Consider the following 15758-nt stretch of genomic DNA (forward strand, 5'->3'; position numbering starts at 1 on the left):
GCTCTCCTGTAGCCATTAGATGTTGCTGCAGCATAGCATTTTCCCATTCCCTGGTTTATTCAGAGTTTTGATCATCTGATCTGGCCCCGGTCCCAATTAGACCAGATAAACAGGGTTCTACTGTACTGTATTTTTGTGCCACAAACTGAAGCACAGTCCCATATAACTGTGGCTTTAGTGAACGTTATTTTTTCACTTATAGAATATTTTTTCCCCTTTAATTTATTCCTGAGTAACAATTCCTCACTCTGGACAAACCATAGTTCCTGAGAGTATAATTAAGCCAGGAAGAAAAATTGTTAAAGCGATCGTATGTCAGTCTACTGTAGTGGGAAGATAACTGTCAATTTCTCCTTTAGCTCTAATTCAGGTTTTGTTGAGGTGCCTGTGTACAAATCAAGGGGAAAACAGATATGATATATATCACAACAGAGTAAATAGAGCTTTTCATACTGCATGGCTATGTGATAAGAGATTCAATTTAACTAATTTGCTTAAAGCCATAAGACTTATCTTTGAAAGTCACTGAAGTCTTTATTTTTGTGATAACTTTTAATGCTTTCACAAACATATTTAAGAACAAAAACAGCCTGAGAATAATTTTGCAAGGGCAAATGGCTGGTATAGGTCAACTTTATTTTCTGTCTGCTGCCCCATAGCACACTGTTAAGGATGACAATAGTGCATCTGTACAAACTTTCTTTTTCAAATACCAGCTGCTTGGGCTGTCCTGATGACTTTAATCTCTATTGCCAATGGAGAGGGGTAGCTTATTTTTTTTAATTCCTCATCTGGCTAGCCTGGTCTTGGCATGCCATAATGGCAGCATGCTTAGCCCAGGTGAAGGAAGTGAGGGGTGGGCTCTAATAGCAAGAGCAGCCGGACTACATGGATGTGTGCTGTTTCAAAGCAGCAGGCATTGTCCTTGTCTGGATCAATGGGAAAGGCAGAGGACTGTAGCAGACAATAATTAAAGTGAGCACCTGAACTATCCTTTTAAAATATTTATATCTCAATAAGACCTTTCTTAAACACCATTAAATGTACTCCAAAATAGGCATTAATGAGGTGGGGGACTGCTGTGCGCAGAAGTATAAGCTGAGAAGTCTTTCTCCTTTAGAGGCTACAGTCTTGTTTCAGAATCAAATGGCAGAAAAACAGCATTGGCCTCACATCTTCTGGTATATGGGGGCCAACTATGGTAGATAGTCTTATTACTTTGGTTTATCTTGACCAAGAGGAAGGTACCAGTCCCTTGGTGGGCTTTCCCTCAGCTGCCACACTGGATCATACTTTTGTTTTTCCAAAAGCCGGGCTCTTTCACTCTTGCATAGGGATTCCTGCAATGCATGACAATATAATACTCAACACTCAGTGTGCTGCATTTTCAAAGCACATTATAAACATTAACTACTCACACAACAACTCAAGTTACTTCTACCAGTGATCCTTTTTCAAGGTACATATAAAAATTAATTTGCCATACTAAAATGAAAGCAGCTTGTAATGGCAACAAAAGGAAAAGTCATAGCAGAAAATGTTTGACATATACTCTATTAAAATAGCTATTACAAGTTTAAAAGCATACACAGATAGCAAAAGGCATGACTATTCCTGTACAAATAATTATCTTCAAAAGATCATTACTTTTTATGGCAAAAACCCAAACCTTAAGGCCTATATTTTCAAAAGTAGCTATTGGTTTTGAATGCCTCGATTTTGGGGTGTTCGGTGTTGCGATGCTTTTAAAGTGCCTTGTTTTCAGACAGTGGTGGACGTCCACCCTCTTAAAATCAGGCCCCTCTACTGTCTCAAGTTGGCAACACAAGTGTTATTTTGAAATTTTAGGCTTAATGATCCTGTTAAACAAAGCTTTAATAATAGTAGCACTAACACCACTATGACTATTTATTTCTGCCTTAATGGCATTCTATTAAGTTAGGGTGTGTTTTTTCAAATTCTCTTTTCATTGGCAAGACAGCACAACTGAGAATGATGCAAGGAATATGGAGAATTGGTATGAGGTTGTGGGCATAGGGGATAGAAGTATAAAAAAGACAGGCTTTGGAGAAGGAAACGGGAAAATTAAGACTGACATTGTTCATGGAGTGGAAGGGAGAAGGCAGAGAACATGAAAGGTGCCAAAGTCAGAGACGTATACTGTGATGAATGAATGATGGACATTGGCTCTTAAAAGCAATGACAAAGGTTTAACTTGAAATAAGCTAATGGGGAGCTAGTGGAGAGATCTGAAGAAGGGATGATACAGTCAAAACAATAGGAGAGGAAGATGATTTTAGTGGCAACATTTTGTATGGATTAGCATGGGGAAGAAACCAAGGCATTTTTCCCTCTACAGTTTTGAAGAAAAGGTTGTGGATTGAAAAGGACAGTGGCAGGCAATTTAGGCTCAACATTTTGTTATTTTTAAAGGATTTGTAAAATCTTATAATATTGCAATTGTTAGTCCCCTCTCCCAGAAACAAAACACACCCAAGAGTTAAATGTATTGGAAAATTATCCAACACCTACATAGTGCCTCACAAACATGGAAAAGGCCTGTTCTCATCACTGACATAACTATTCTTCTATAGATATTACACCAGCCTTGTGACATTCTTGCCCACTCAATTGTGGAAGTACTTTATACTGATAAATTTGAAACATCTACTTGTTTGTGGTATGAGTGGCTGAGTAGATTTTTTTTGTGGGGGAAGGTTAATGCTGATGACCATGTTGCATGCATGATGCACAATTTATTGTTTATACCATTATTAATACTATCTTCAGTTTGGCATTCATCATACCTTAGCATCTGGACTTTTGCTTTTTTCCCACTTTCTGCAATTGCCATAGTCTATTTTCCACTGTCCACAGGAGGGTGCTTCCCCATACGTATAATAGTTATGGAATAAATTACGGATGCCCTTACAGTGTTTCCATTCAGACCAATAATCCTCACATGTTCGTGGAGGCTGGTAAAATAGCAAAAAATACGTTAAGAAGACACCTGGAGAAAAATCCTGAAATTTGGCCTCAGTATAAGGAACAAGATGTTTCTGAGTTTAAAAATGCCCAGTCTATGTTGTCATGGTGGGAAATCAAACCTGTCCCATTCATTTCAGCTGTCTTGATGGGGGTATTTTCCCCCACACACCATCTCAGTGTATTGTGTTTTGAGATTGAATAGTGTGCTATTATGTCTTTTCTCCTCTATCCGACCAAGAGTCCGATTGTCTTTGTTTCTTTGCTGTACAGAGGTTGGGACAAAGAGGCCCTGTCTCATGAGGGTGTGCCGCAGGAACTATTGCATTACTAACAATTCAGTGGTAAACAGCTCAAGGTAAGACTCATGTTTTTAAGGAATAGAATTTGGATACTAATATTCTTCTACCTTATCAGTTTCATCCTGAAACATACAACAGGGAGTTTCTCACTTCTCAGAACACCTGAGCCACTAGCCAGAGTGCTGGGCCCTGTTCTCAGCCTTTGCCACCGACTCACCGGCGGACTCTGGGCCCACCCCTTATCCTGGGAGTGTCAATTACACCCTCTGCACACTGGGGTAATGCTCCTGCCCTCGCTGCCTGGGGGGAGTTGGCAGCGCGCATGGAGGAGGTCAGGCGCCCGGGGACGGTATTAGCCGGAATCCCCTATGATCCCGGCTGAGGCCACCGCGCACAGCTGGGCCGCTTGGAGACGGCGGGGGATGGCCTGGCCCAGAAGCGGACCCTCCCCCCACATCATGACCGCACGACGGGCCCCAGGCGGTGCGCGCGCGCTCCCTCGTTCACTCACCCTCCACACGCCGCGGTCAGCCATGCCGCTGCCCGGCCCCGTGAGCCCAGCCCCACACGGAGCTCATCGAACCAATCGGACAAGGGTGTATGACGGACAGCTCAATCCCAGCCAATCGCCGGGGAGCGTGTAAAACTACGTTTTCCGGTCGCGTGAGGCGGAGTGGCCAGAAGGCCGAAGCTGAGCCAGTTGTTGCCACGGCTACCTATGCTCCGCCCCAGGCTGGGCAAAGCCAATAAAGAGACAAGAGCTGGTCTGAGCGACACAGCGCTGAGCCACTCAGCATCCTCCTGCCTCCGGCGCGGAACAAATGGTAGAATGGTGCGAACTGTGAGACATGCCACGTGCAGCCAGATTAAAAATATTAAATAATAGTCATGAATAATGTGCTGCCCCGATAACCGCAGTCCTTAGTGTGAGAACCCTGGGGCTAGACTGGGCAACCATTACCATGGTGAGCACTTACATGAGGAGGCCCAGTCAAGAATAAATGCTCACTAACCTAATGGCTGCAGAATTAGCCCCCAGAGACCATTTCCCCAAGTCTCTCAGAGCACAGTGCTGTGCACAAGCCGGCCGCTCTCTGCTGCCCCGGGCGGGCTGTACTGACCGCAGGGGGCGGGATCCCCTGCAGGCTCCGGGCAATGGCCGGTCCGGCCCCCCCAGCTTGCCCGGGGCGGCTCAACGCCCTTTCCCGCGGGCAAACGGGAGCGACCAGCGCCCTGAGCCCGACTGCACCGCCCGAGGCGCAGAGCCCGGCACCCGCAGGCTCCCGGCCCGGGGCGTCTCCCGCGAGGCCCCGGGTCCTCCCGGGTAACCAGTGCGCGGGGCTGCGCCCGGAGCAGCTGCGGGGTCCCAGGAGCCGCCGCCCCGCCCGAAGCCGCGTTCCAGCGGCTGCAGCCGCAGCTCAGAGGCTGGGCGCCTCCTGCGCTCTCCGACCTACCCGCGAATGCTAATTTCCATACCCAGAATGCATTGCGCACCCTCAGCCGCGTCCCTGGTCCACGGGCTGGGTGTGCTCCAGAGAGCCTGGTTCCGAGGAGCAAACGCGCGGTTTAATCGGGCCGGTGCACGGGGCTGTAGAAACGCGGGGTTTAGCCACCGGTAAGTGGAGTCACCGTGACATTGTAAAGTGTTGCTCTTGGCCTGGCAGCTCTTCTGCGGAGTGTCGGGTATACTCTGGTTTCTCTTCAGATCGTATAAATCTTTCGCCTTTTACTAAAGATTTCCGTGGAGAGGAACATTTATGAGTTTCTACCCAATTTTTTGAGGCTTCACTTCGGTGAAGCTACCCAATGCTGTTAAAAAATAGAAAAGGAATTGTTTGTTTTGAACGTTTAAAAAATTTATGATTATTTTGATAAAAGTTTTATTTTTTTTTTCAATTTATGAGTCGTTCTTTATTTGTGGGGAAAATGTCATGTGTTTTATGATAGGAAGGGTAGAGGCTGGGGTTTGCATGGGGAAGCTCTGTAAAAATTCCTTCTCCTCTTCTGTTCTCTCCCCCCACCTCCCAAAAGAACCCTCGTTTTCCATACTTTTTCCACCCATACCCAACAACCCTCCAAATTCACACCCAGGCTCCTTCCCAGCAATTTACTTCCCTCTCTCTTTAGCTCCTCTGTTACCCCTGACTCCTCCAAGCCTTTGCACTGCTTCTGAGGGGTGGGGGAAATAGGAATTATTACTCAGAGTTCTGTATTAATATGCCAGGTAAGGAATTTATTTGTCAAAAAACATTTCCTGCATCTTCTTTGTTGTCTGTATTGTTACAGACATACTTGCTGACAGGTATTTTGAAATAAATGTCCAAAAATAATTGAAACTAGTGTAAAAAGAACAGGAGTACTTGTGGCACGTTAGAGACTAACAAATTTATTAGAGCATAAGCTTTTGTGGGCTACAGCTCACTTCTTCGGATGCATATAGAGTGGAACATATATTGAGGAGATATATATACACACATACAGAGAGCATGAACAGGTGGGAGTTGTCTTACCAACTCTGAGAGGCCAATTAAGTAAGAGAAAAAAACTTTTGAAGTGATAATCAAGATAGCCCAGTACAGACAGTTTGATAAGAAGTATGAGAATACTTACAAGGGGAGATAGATTCAATGTTTGTAATGGCTCAGCCATTCCCAGTCCTTATTCAATCCTGAGTTGATTGTATATATCTCCTCAATATATGTTCCAATCTATATGCACCCGAATAAGTGGGCTGTAGCCCACGAAAGCTTATGCTCGAATAAATCTGTTAGTCTCTAAGGTGCCACAAGTACTCCTGTTCTTTTGCGGATACAGACTAACACGGCTGCTACTCTGAAACCTGAAACTAGTGTGATTATATTGTGTATTTTGACAATTAATATATGAAGAATTTTGCAGAATTTTAAAATATTGTGTGCAGAATTTTTGTTTGTTGCAGAATTGTTAATTTATTGGCACAGAATTCCCCCAGGAATAAGTTCTGTTTCATGCAGATGCAGTGGCAGGTTTTCAGTGGAGCCCTGGCTAGATTGAAGTTTGGATGCTCCTGTATGTTTATGCAGCACCCATTGTCATGGCCTCTGAGTCCCATAACAAGAACTAACACAAATGGTACACTCTCCTAGCCGTGCCCTTTAAATTGAGAGGTCTTCTTTGCTCCTCCATTTAAGCCATGAAAAATAACTAATGCTATGCCTTGCAGCTCTCTAGGTTTGGGCACTGGCAGAACAGCAAAGGCAGTGAATGCCCCTGGTGGGTGGTGAATCAGTCAGTCATGGAAAATCCAACAAGAACTGAGGGTAAGAGCAGCAGCCCTCCTCCACTGGGATCACTCAGAGGGATAGAAGGAACTTGCCATTAAAAGGGTCTAAAGCCAAATGGTGTCTTTTGGATGGTGGTTTGTAGACTTCTTACAAACACATTCCTCAACTTATTGCAACACACATTCACAAAGCCACAAAAGGATGTAAACATTATACAAATAGTTCTCCAGTGGCAGCACACCACTGTTACAAGGCTCAGACTTTCCTTTATTATAGCTGCTCCTGCTTTTAAGTGCATACCTGAAGCATTTGCTGCAAGAACAGCAGGGATGATCAAAATGGGGAGTTACACTTAGGGTATGTCTTCCTTACCGTCCGGATTGGCGGGCAGCGATTGATCCAGTGGGGATCGATTTATCGCATCTAGTCTAGACGTGATAAATCGATCACCGAGCACTCTCCTGTCGACTATGGTACTCCAGTTCGGCAGGAAGCGCAGGCAGAGTCGACGGGGGAATGGCAGCAGTTGACTCACCATAGTGAAGACACCAAGGTAAGTTGATCTAAGTACGTCGACTTCAGCAACGTTATTCACGTAGCTGAAGTTGCGTAACTTAGATCGACCCCCCCCAGTGTAGACAAGGCCTAAAAGTTGGGAAACAGCAAGTGCAGTTGTATGAATATATAACCTACAGGAAGTGGCAAGTAGTGTTTAGAACAGGGCTGCGGAGTTAGGAAACCTGTACCATTGACTTGCTGTATGATCTTGTCAGTCACTTTTGAGCTCTCTGCCGCCATTTCCCATCTGTACAGTGAGAAAAAAATACTGACTTATCCACAGCTAGGTCTAGCCCTAGATATTGCAAGGCCTTCTCCAAAGTAACACATGCAAGGAGTCATCTAGCGCCCTCTGCCAGTTGTTGCCACAGCTACCTATGCTCCGCCCCTGGCTGGGCAAAGCCAATGAAGAGACAAGAGCTGGTCTGAGCGACACAGCGCTGAGCCACTCAGCATCCTCCTGCCTCTGGTGTGGAACAAACAGGAGATTGGGCAACCTGGGCAGAGGTTAGGGTGACCAGACAGCAAATGTGAAAAATCGGGACAGGGGGTGGAGGGTAATAGGAGTCTATATAAGAAAAAGACCCAAAAATCAGGACTGTCCCTATAAAATCAGGACATCTGGTCACTCTAGCAGAGGTAGAATGGTGCAAAGTGTGAGCACGCTGCACCAGGGACAGATGCCATGTGCCGCTCTCAGCAGTGTGTGCACGTTACCGACACAGTGCCCACGGCGGGCAATGCAGTGTGCACTTGTACGTGTCGCGCAGGAGGAGCCGAGATGGGGGAGGGGTGCTAGGCTGCTAACGCTGGGAAAACTGCCTGCGGGAATGAAGAGTGCCCTCGTGACCAGGCTCTGGGCGAGAGGGGACACTCCGGGTGGCTGAGGACGCCTTCCTTCTCAGAGGTGGCTACACAGCCCACAAGTCAGCCGTGGACCCGTGTTCCCTCCCAGCCCTTTTTTTTTTTTTTGGCGCAGAACGCCCTCAGGAGTATTTGATGTATTTCAGCTGTTATTCTGGTTGCAACTGCTATGGTTAAAGATGCAAAAAAGTTTCCATTATAACCTGTTGTGTTCGCCCACTGCTACCTTTCTAAACTTTCCCTCTGCTAAAATTTTCTATGATTGGTATCTATTGCAAATATCTAAAGACGTCCTGCCCTTACTCTGGGGAACTTCAAAGGGAATGTCATGCAGGATTAACTATATGGCCTTTAGTGCTTCTGTTTGAAATCCTGTACTTTGGTTGTGCTGATTTTTTTTTTTAATTGAGGGAATGGCGTTGTGGTCTTCTGACCCCCCTTAAATTTTCCCTGGCCTGGAAATATGCACTTACATTAAAAAATTCTAGCAGTATGTTAATTACCCAGACTACGATAGAGCTAAGAAATGAGGTAGGTAGTAACTCTGGTGCAATCTGATGCTATTGAATTTAATTCCAGCAATCTCCCATTTGAAATTTCAGTCCCTTGTCATCAAGGAAGGGTGGGGGTTGCCAACCCCTCCCCCATATCTGCAGGACCCTGGATCCTTGACCTTTGAACATAAAATGTATGTCTTTATCTCTTCTGTTACATACCACACAAGAGAGAGAGACAGACTCACGGACAGCATTATTAAATCTCAAAGCTGTTCTACAAAAAGAACAGGAGTACTTGTGGCACCTTAGAGACTAACAAATTTATTAGAGCATAAGCTTTTGTGGGCTACAGCCTGCTTCTTCGGATCCATATAGAGTGGAACATATATTGAGGAGATATATATACAAACATACAGAGAGCATGAACAGGTGGGAGTTGTCTTACCAACTCTGAGAGGCCAATTAAGTAAGCGAAAAAAACTTTTGAAGTGATAATCAAGATTATCTTGATTATAACTTAATAATCAAGTTATAATCTAAGATATAACTGCATTTGCTCCAATCCCTCAGATATAGACAAGCACCTACAAGATCTCTATCAAGCATTCTTAAAACTACAATACCCACCTGCTGAAGTGAAAAAACAGATTGACAGAGCCAGACGAGTACCCAGAAGTCACCTCCTACAAGACAGGCCCAACAAAGAAAATAACAGAACACCACTAGCTGTCACCTTCAGCCCCCAACTAAAACCTCTCCAGCACATCATCAGAGATCTACAACCTATCCTAGCACATGATGGCATATATCACATTGGTAGATGTGCAGGTGAACGAGCCCCTGATGGTATGGCTGATGTGATTAGGTCCTATGATGATGTCACTTGAATAGATATGTGGACAGAGTTGGCATCGGGCTTTGTTACAAGGATAGGTTCCTGGGTCAGTGTTTTTGTTCAGAGATGTGTGGTTGCTGGTGAGTATTTGCTTTAGGCTGGGGGGTTGTCTGTAAGCGAGGACAGGTCTGTCTCCCAAGATCTGTGAGAGTAAAGGATCATCTTTCAGGATAGGTTGTAGAGCTCTAAGATATAACTTGATTATAACTCTCAGAGTTGGTAAGACAACTCCCACCTGTTCATGCTCTCTGTATGTCCTCAATATATGTTCCACTCTATATGCATCCGAAGAAGTGGGCTGTAGCCCACAAAAGCTTATGCTCTAATAAATTTGTTAGTCTCTAAGGTGCCACAAGTACTCCTGTTCTTCTTGCGGATACAGACTAACACGGCTGCTACTCTGAAAGCTGTTCTAGTGCCTCAATTAGCAGGAGATCAATGAACCTCATGCTCAGGTTTGAGGAGTCTTGAGAGGAGGAGAACATTGTATGGGGATTTTTAAGAGATTTTGCCTCCCTTTTCTCCACACCTTGTATAACACTTGTCTTCTTTCACTGTAAGCTCTTCAGGGCAGGGAACTTTTCTACCTCTTTGTCTAGCCCCAGAACAGTGGGGCCTGGATCTTGATTGGAGCTTCTGGGTGCAGCCATATTAAAAATATTAAATAATAGTCATGAATAATTTGCTGCCCCGATAACCGCAGTCCTTAGTGTGAGAACCCTGGGGCTAGACTGGGCAACCATTACCATGGTGAGCACTTACATGAGCAGGCCCAGTCAAGAATAAATGCTCACTAACCTGATCCAGAGTAGCAGCATCCGAAGAAGTGGGCTGTAGTCCACGAAAGCTTATGCTCTAATAAATTTGTTAATTTCTAAGGTGCCACAAATACTCCTGTTCTTTTCACTAACCTAATGGCTGCAGAATCAGCCCCCAGAGACCATTTTCCCATGTGTCTCAGAGCACAGTGCTGTGCACAAGCCGGCCGCTCTCTGCTGCCCCGGGCGGGCTGTACTGACCGCAGGGGGCGGGATCCCCTGCAGGCTCCGGGCAATGGCCGGTCCGGCCCCCCCAGCTTGCCCGGGGCGGCTCAGCGGCCCTTTCCCGCGGGCAAACGGGAGCGACCAGCGCCCTGAGCCCGACTGCACCGCCCGAGGCGCAGAGCCCGGCACCCGCAGGCTCCCGGCCCGGGGCGTCTCCCGCGAGGCCCCGGGTCCTCCCGGGTAACCAGTGCGCGGGGCTGCGCCCGGAGCAGGTGCGGGGTCCCCAGGAGCCGCCGCCCCGCCCCGAGCCGCGTTCCAGCGGCTGCAGCCGCAGCTCAGAGGCTGGGCGCCTCCTGCGCTCTCCGACCTACCCGCGAATGCTAATTTCCATACCCAGAATGCATTGCGCACCCTCAGCCGCGTCCCTGGTCCACGGGCTGGGTGTGCTCCAGAGAGCCTGGTTCCGAGGAGCAAACGCGCGGTTTAATCGGGCCGGTGCACGGGGCTGTAGAAACGCGGGGTTTAGCCACCGGTAAGTGGAGTCACCGTGACATTGTAAAGTGTTGCTCTTGGCCTGGCAGCTCTTCTGCGGAGTGTCGGGTATACTCTGGTTTCTCTTCAGATCGTATAAATCTTTCGCCTTTTACTAAAGATTTCCGTGGAGAGGAACATTTATGAGTTTCTACCCAATTTTTTGAGGCTTCACTTCGGTGAAGCTACCCAATGCTGTTAAAAAATAGAAAAAGAATTGTTTGTTTTACAAGCTTGAAATGTTTATGTTTATTTTAACAAGTTTCTTTTTTTTGTATAATTTTTGGGTGGTTTCTTATTTGAATGGAAAACGTTATGGGATTTTTATATAACAGGATATACTGTGTAAAAGGGTTTTAGGATTTAATATACTAATGAGTTTTTTTTTCTGAATTGGGTGTGGTTTGTGATCCATGTTGCACATGTTTGTTTACTATTAATGAGTTACCAAGACAATACTTGTATAATGTAAAAATAATTTAAATTGTCATTTTCTTTGTGCATTGTTTCATTTCCAAATGAAACAATGCACAAAGCTGCATGTTTTCTGTTATTGAATGGTGCAAAAAGAGGGTACTCATATTGGCCTAAATAAAGTGTCTCAAACTCCCAGCCCGCAGGCCAGCTGCTGCCCGCGAACCTCCCCAACATGGCCCGTGGGTCTCCAGCAGTTTTAGGGCCTGGTCTCTCCCTTGACCCCATGTGCTGCCCCCGGGCACTCCCCTTCCCCCCCAGGTGATTTACAATGGCCCAGGGCCCCGGCAGCACAGTATAGCTGAGCAGAGTCTGCCTACTCCCGCCATGTGTCTGCCGGCCCCTTCCTGCGGCCCCAGGGCAGGGCAGAGCTGTGCCTCTGTACGCTGGCCCCACCCCGAGCGCCCCTGTGGCCAATGGGAAGCTGCAGGGTGGTGCCTGAGGGCAACAATGCCCCCCGGCGTGCCCCACCTTGGAGCGCTAGGTAAGTGCCGCCCCCTCAACCCCATCCCAGAGCCTGTACCCCCTCCCCACATATCCCCTCCTGCCCCCAAACTCCCTTCCAAAGCCTGCACCCCCTCCCCAGACCCCCTCCTGCCCCCAAACTCCCTCCAAGAGCCTGCACCCCCTTCCCACACCCCCTCCCGCCCCAAACTCCCTCCCAGAGTCTGCACCCCTCCCGCCTCGAGCCTCCACCCCCTCCTCCTGCAGCCCCACCCTTGCCCCAGCTGAGAGCCTGTATCCAGCACCCAAACTCCATCCCAGAGCCTGCACCGCAGACCCCCTCCCCCACCCAAACTCCCTCCCAGAGCCCAACCTCTCATCCCTTCTGCACCCAAACTCCCTCCCAGAGCCTGCACCCCAATCCCCTACCCCAGGCATCCTCCTGTACCCAAACTCCCTCCCAGAACCTTAGGTAGGTGGGGGGCGGAGTTTTGGGGGCGGGTTCTGGGAAGCATGAGTAACATTTTTGTCCCACTGGGAGGATTTGAGGACTGGCACTGGCCCTAAGGTAAATTGAGTTTGAGACCCCTGGCCTAAATGATGTTATGCAAAAATCCCATTTAATCCTTAACCCCCGATTTTCCTGTAAGAATATCAGAACTGCCATACTGGGGCACACCAATGGTTTATCTAGCCCAGTATCCTGTCTCTGATCATGGCCAGTACCAGAGCTTCAGAGGAAGTGTACAGAACAGGGCAGTTGGAGTGTTCCCGTCTTCCCCCTCCCAGTGTCTGTAGTCAGAGGTTTAGGGTTACCTCAAGCATAGTGTTGCATCCCTGGCTATCCTCCATTAACTTATCTAGTTCTTTTCTGAACCTAGTTATACTTTTGGCCATCTGAAAATGGCAATGAGTTCTACAGGTCAACTTAATGGGGTGACGGTCCCTCTCCCTCTGTTTTGTTTCTTTGTTTTTTTGTATTTTTGTATTGTGGGAAAAGGTAAATAATACTTCTCTATTCACTTTTTCTACACTTTTTATCATTTTATAGACTTCTATCAGACCCCTCTTTAGTTGCCTCTTCTCTAAACTGAACAGCACTAATGCTTTTAGTCTCTCCTCATATGGAAGCCATTCCATGCTCTTCATCAACATGGTTCCCCTGCTCTGAATGTTTTCCAGTTCCATCATATCCTTTTTCAGATGGGGCCACCAGAACTGGATACAGTATTCAAGGTGTGGGTGCACCAAGGTTTATATAGTGGCATTATGATAGTTTCTCTTATTTTTCTATCCCTTTCCTGATAGTCACTAACATTCTGTTAGCCTCCTTGAATGCTGCTATGCATTGAGCTGAAGTTTTCAGAGAATTATCCATGGTGACTCCAAGATCTCTTTCTTGAGTGGTTAACAGCTAATTTACAATACATCATTTGATATGTGTAGCTGGGATTATTTTTTTCCAATGTGCATTTCTCAACCTTGGAAAATCACTGACAATCAAATGAAACCTGAAGTCAATAGAAGATCCATAAAGGCCCTTGGGGAGTTGAGTGCAAGGTGAGGAAGCATGAAGTTGAGGAAGACTTCCCTACACAGCTTACCTCTCAATTCTTGTTTTCCTGAGTTGAGTGAAAAAGTCAGGAATCAGCTCTACCACATGTGCAGTGGTTAGACAAGAAACAGCAAGGGACTGGACTGGTAATGAGTGAAACTGCAAATATCTTATGTGTGCCTGATGACTGTATGTTTGAGATTGATATGTGGGAGCAGAAAAGATCATTGAGGCTGCGATATAGCACTTGCATATGGTTTCTTTGAACTGTTTTGCTATAAGAGTTAACAGTGAGAGATTGCTAGTCACAGGTCAGTGGGTGGGTTTATGCAATTTAGGAGTGTGTGGTGACAGCCAGGGAAACCAGTGAGAGGAATCAGGCTGAAAGAATTCTCTGTCTTTGAACAGAATTATGTGTTAAGGATTCTTGTATTAAAATTCTAGCAGTATGTTAATTACCCAGACTAAGATAGAGCTAATCAGTGAGGTAGGTAGCAACTCTGGTGCAATCTGATGCTCTTGAATTTAATTCCAACAATCTCCCATTTGAAATTTCAGTCCCTTGTCATCAAGGAAGGGTGGGGGTTGCCAACCCCTCCCCCAAATCTGCAGGACCATGGATCCTTGACCTTTGAACATAAAATGTATGTCTTTATCTCTTCTGTTACATACCACATAAGAGAGAGAGACAGACTCACAGACAGAGCATTAACGAGGCCCAGAAAAAGATCATCCTCGTCGACGTCACGGTCTCCTTTGAGAACAGGACCCTGGTGTTTCGCGAAGCCTGAGCTCATAAGCTGGAAAAGTACGTCCCGCTAGCCGACACCCTGAAAGTGAAGGCCTACAAGGTGCAGATGGACGCCCTGATCGTCGGAGCCCTGGGCGCCTGGGACCCCTGCAACGAGTGTGTGCTGCGGACCTGCAGGATCGGTCGATGCTACGCACGGCTCATGCAGTGCCTCCTGGATTCAGACACCATCCGATGGTCCAGGGACATCTACATCGAACACATCACTGGCCACCGACAGTACCAGGAGGTGTGAGCCAGAGCGACATCATTCTTTGACTACGAGAAAGAGACCAAGAGGCTTTGTCCGCTGGATCATATGAACTAGAACCATAAACTCCCTGAACATTAAATCTCAGCAAATGAGGGTCAGTCTATCCTCATCATCATATCCACTCATTATACTCCACACCCGAACATAGCCATCATATGAACAACATACCCTCATATCTCAATGTCTGTACTTTGACCCATCAATCTTTTCCCCCCAATCGGGGATATTGCAGATTATGTATTCCTTATGCCACCCGATCTTAAACCGAACTTCGCACCCCTCAATAATTTGTATGTTATTCCCTAATAACCAGAAACTTCTATGCTTAAACTGACAGGTTTCAGAGTAGCACGCATCCGAAGAAGTGGGCTGTAGTCCACGAAAGCTTATGCTCTAATAAATTTGTTAGTCTCTAAGGTGCCACAAGTACTCCTATTCTTCTTTATGCTTAAACTCTGTACCGTTCACTTTTTTAAAACATCATCTTAATAACATTTTTAAAGTTAAAATCTCAAAGCTGTTCTAGTGCATCAATTAGCTGGAGATCAATGAACCTCATGCTCAGGTTTGAGGAGTCCTGACAGGGGGAGAGGATTTTATGAGGATTTTTCAGAGATTTTGTCTCCCTTTTCCCCACACTTTGTATACCATTTGTCTTCTTTCACTGTAAGCTCTTCGGGGCAGGGAACTTTTCTACCTCTTTGTCAAGCCCCAGAGCAGTGGGGCCCTGATCGGAGCTGCTGGATGCAGCCATATTAAAAATATTAAATAATAGTCATTAATATAATTTGCTGCCCCAATAACTGCAGTCCTTAGTCTGAGCAGGGGCGGCTCTATGTCCTTTGCCACCTCAAGCACGGCAGTCAGGCAGCCTTCGGCGGCATGCCTGCGGGAGGTCTACCAGTCCTGCGCCTTCGGCGTACCCGCCGCCAAATTGCCGCGGAAGCCGTGGGACTGGCGGACCTCCCGCTGGCATGCCGCCGAAGGCAGCCTGACTGTCGCCCTCACAGGGACTGGGAGGTCGCCCCCCGCGGCTTGCCGCCCCAGGCACACGCTTGCTGCGCTGGTGCCTGGAGCCGCCCCTGAGTCTGAGAACTCTAGGGCTAGGCTGGACAACCATTACATTGGTGAGCACTTACATGAGGAGTCCTAGTCAAGAATGTAAGTGCTCACTAACCTGAGTAATGGCTGCAGAATCAGCCCCAAGAGACCATTTCCCGGAGTCTCATCAGAGCACAGCGCTGTTCTGTATCCCGCGGATCAAACACGTGTGAACATTTCAGTGGGAATGGGCTGCAGATGTGAGAGGCGTGAGGAATAACGCCCCTCTTGTTGCTTTCGTT

General features: G+C 46.8%; 1 protein-coding gene, 1 long non-coding RNA gene and 2 other non-coding genes across 4 annotated transcripts; 3 read left to right on the plus strand and 1 right to left on the minus strand.

The window, feature by feature from the left end:
• Nucleotides 1-514: 514 nt before the first annotated feature.
• C15H22orf39 (chromosome 15 C22orf39 homolog) lies at nt 515-4367 on the minus strand. The gene is made up of 3 exons (XM_005281105.5): nt 3799-4367; nt 2808-2975; nt 515-1340 (listed from the first exon to the last, which is right to left on the minus strand). The coding sequence occupies exons 1-3, from the start codon at nt 3820-3822 to the stop codon at nt 1215-1217; spliced, it is 318 nt and encodes a 105-aa protein (XP_005281162.2). The 5' UTR covers nt 3823-4367; the 3' UTR covers nt 515-1214.
• Nucleotides 4368-4972: 605 nt separating this feature from the next.
• LOC112060318 (U5 spliceosomal RNA) lies at nt 4973-5088 on the plus strand. Its single transcript, XR_002889641.2, has one exon. It is a non-coding gene; the product is annotated as a U5 spliceosomal RNA (small nuclear RNA).
• A 5654-nt stretch (nt 5089-10742) lies between these two features.
• On the plus strand, nt 10743-14835 carry LOC135975764 (uncharacterized). Its single transcript, XR_010592783.1, has 2 exons — nt 10743-10879; nt 14032-14835. It is a non-coding gene; the product is annotated as an uncharacterized LOC135975764 (long non-coding RNA).
• On the plus strand, nt 10950-11065 carry LOC135975885 (U5 spliceosomal RNA). Its single transcript, XR_010592956.1, has one exon. It is a non-coding gene; the product is annotated as a U5 spliceosomal RNA (small nuclear RNA).
• Nucleotides 14836-15758: the final 923 nt, after the last annotated feature.

The sequence above is a fragment of the Chrysemys picta genome, chromosome 15 (assembly GCF_011386835.1).
Source record: "Chrysemys picta bellii isolate R12L10 chromosome 15, ASM1138683v2, whole genome shotgun sequence".
In the NCBI taxonomy this organism is placed as follows: Eukaryota; Metazoa; Chordata; order Testudines; family Emydidae; genus Chrysemys; species Chrysemys picta.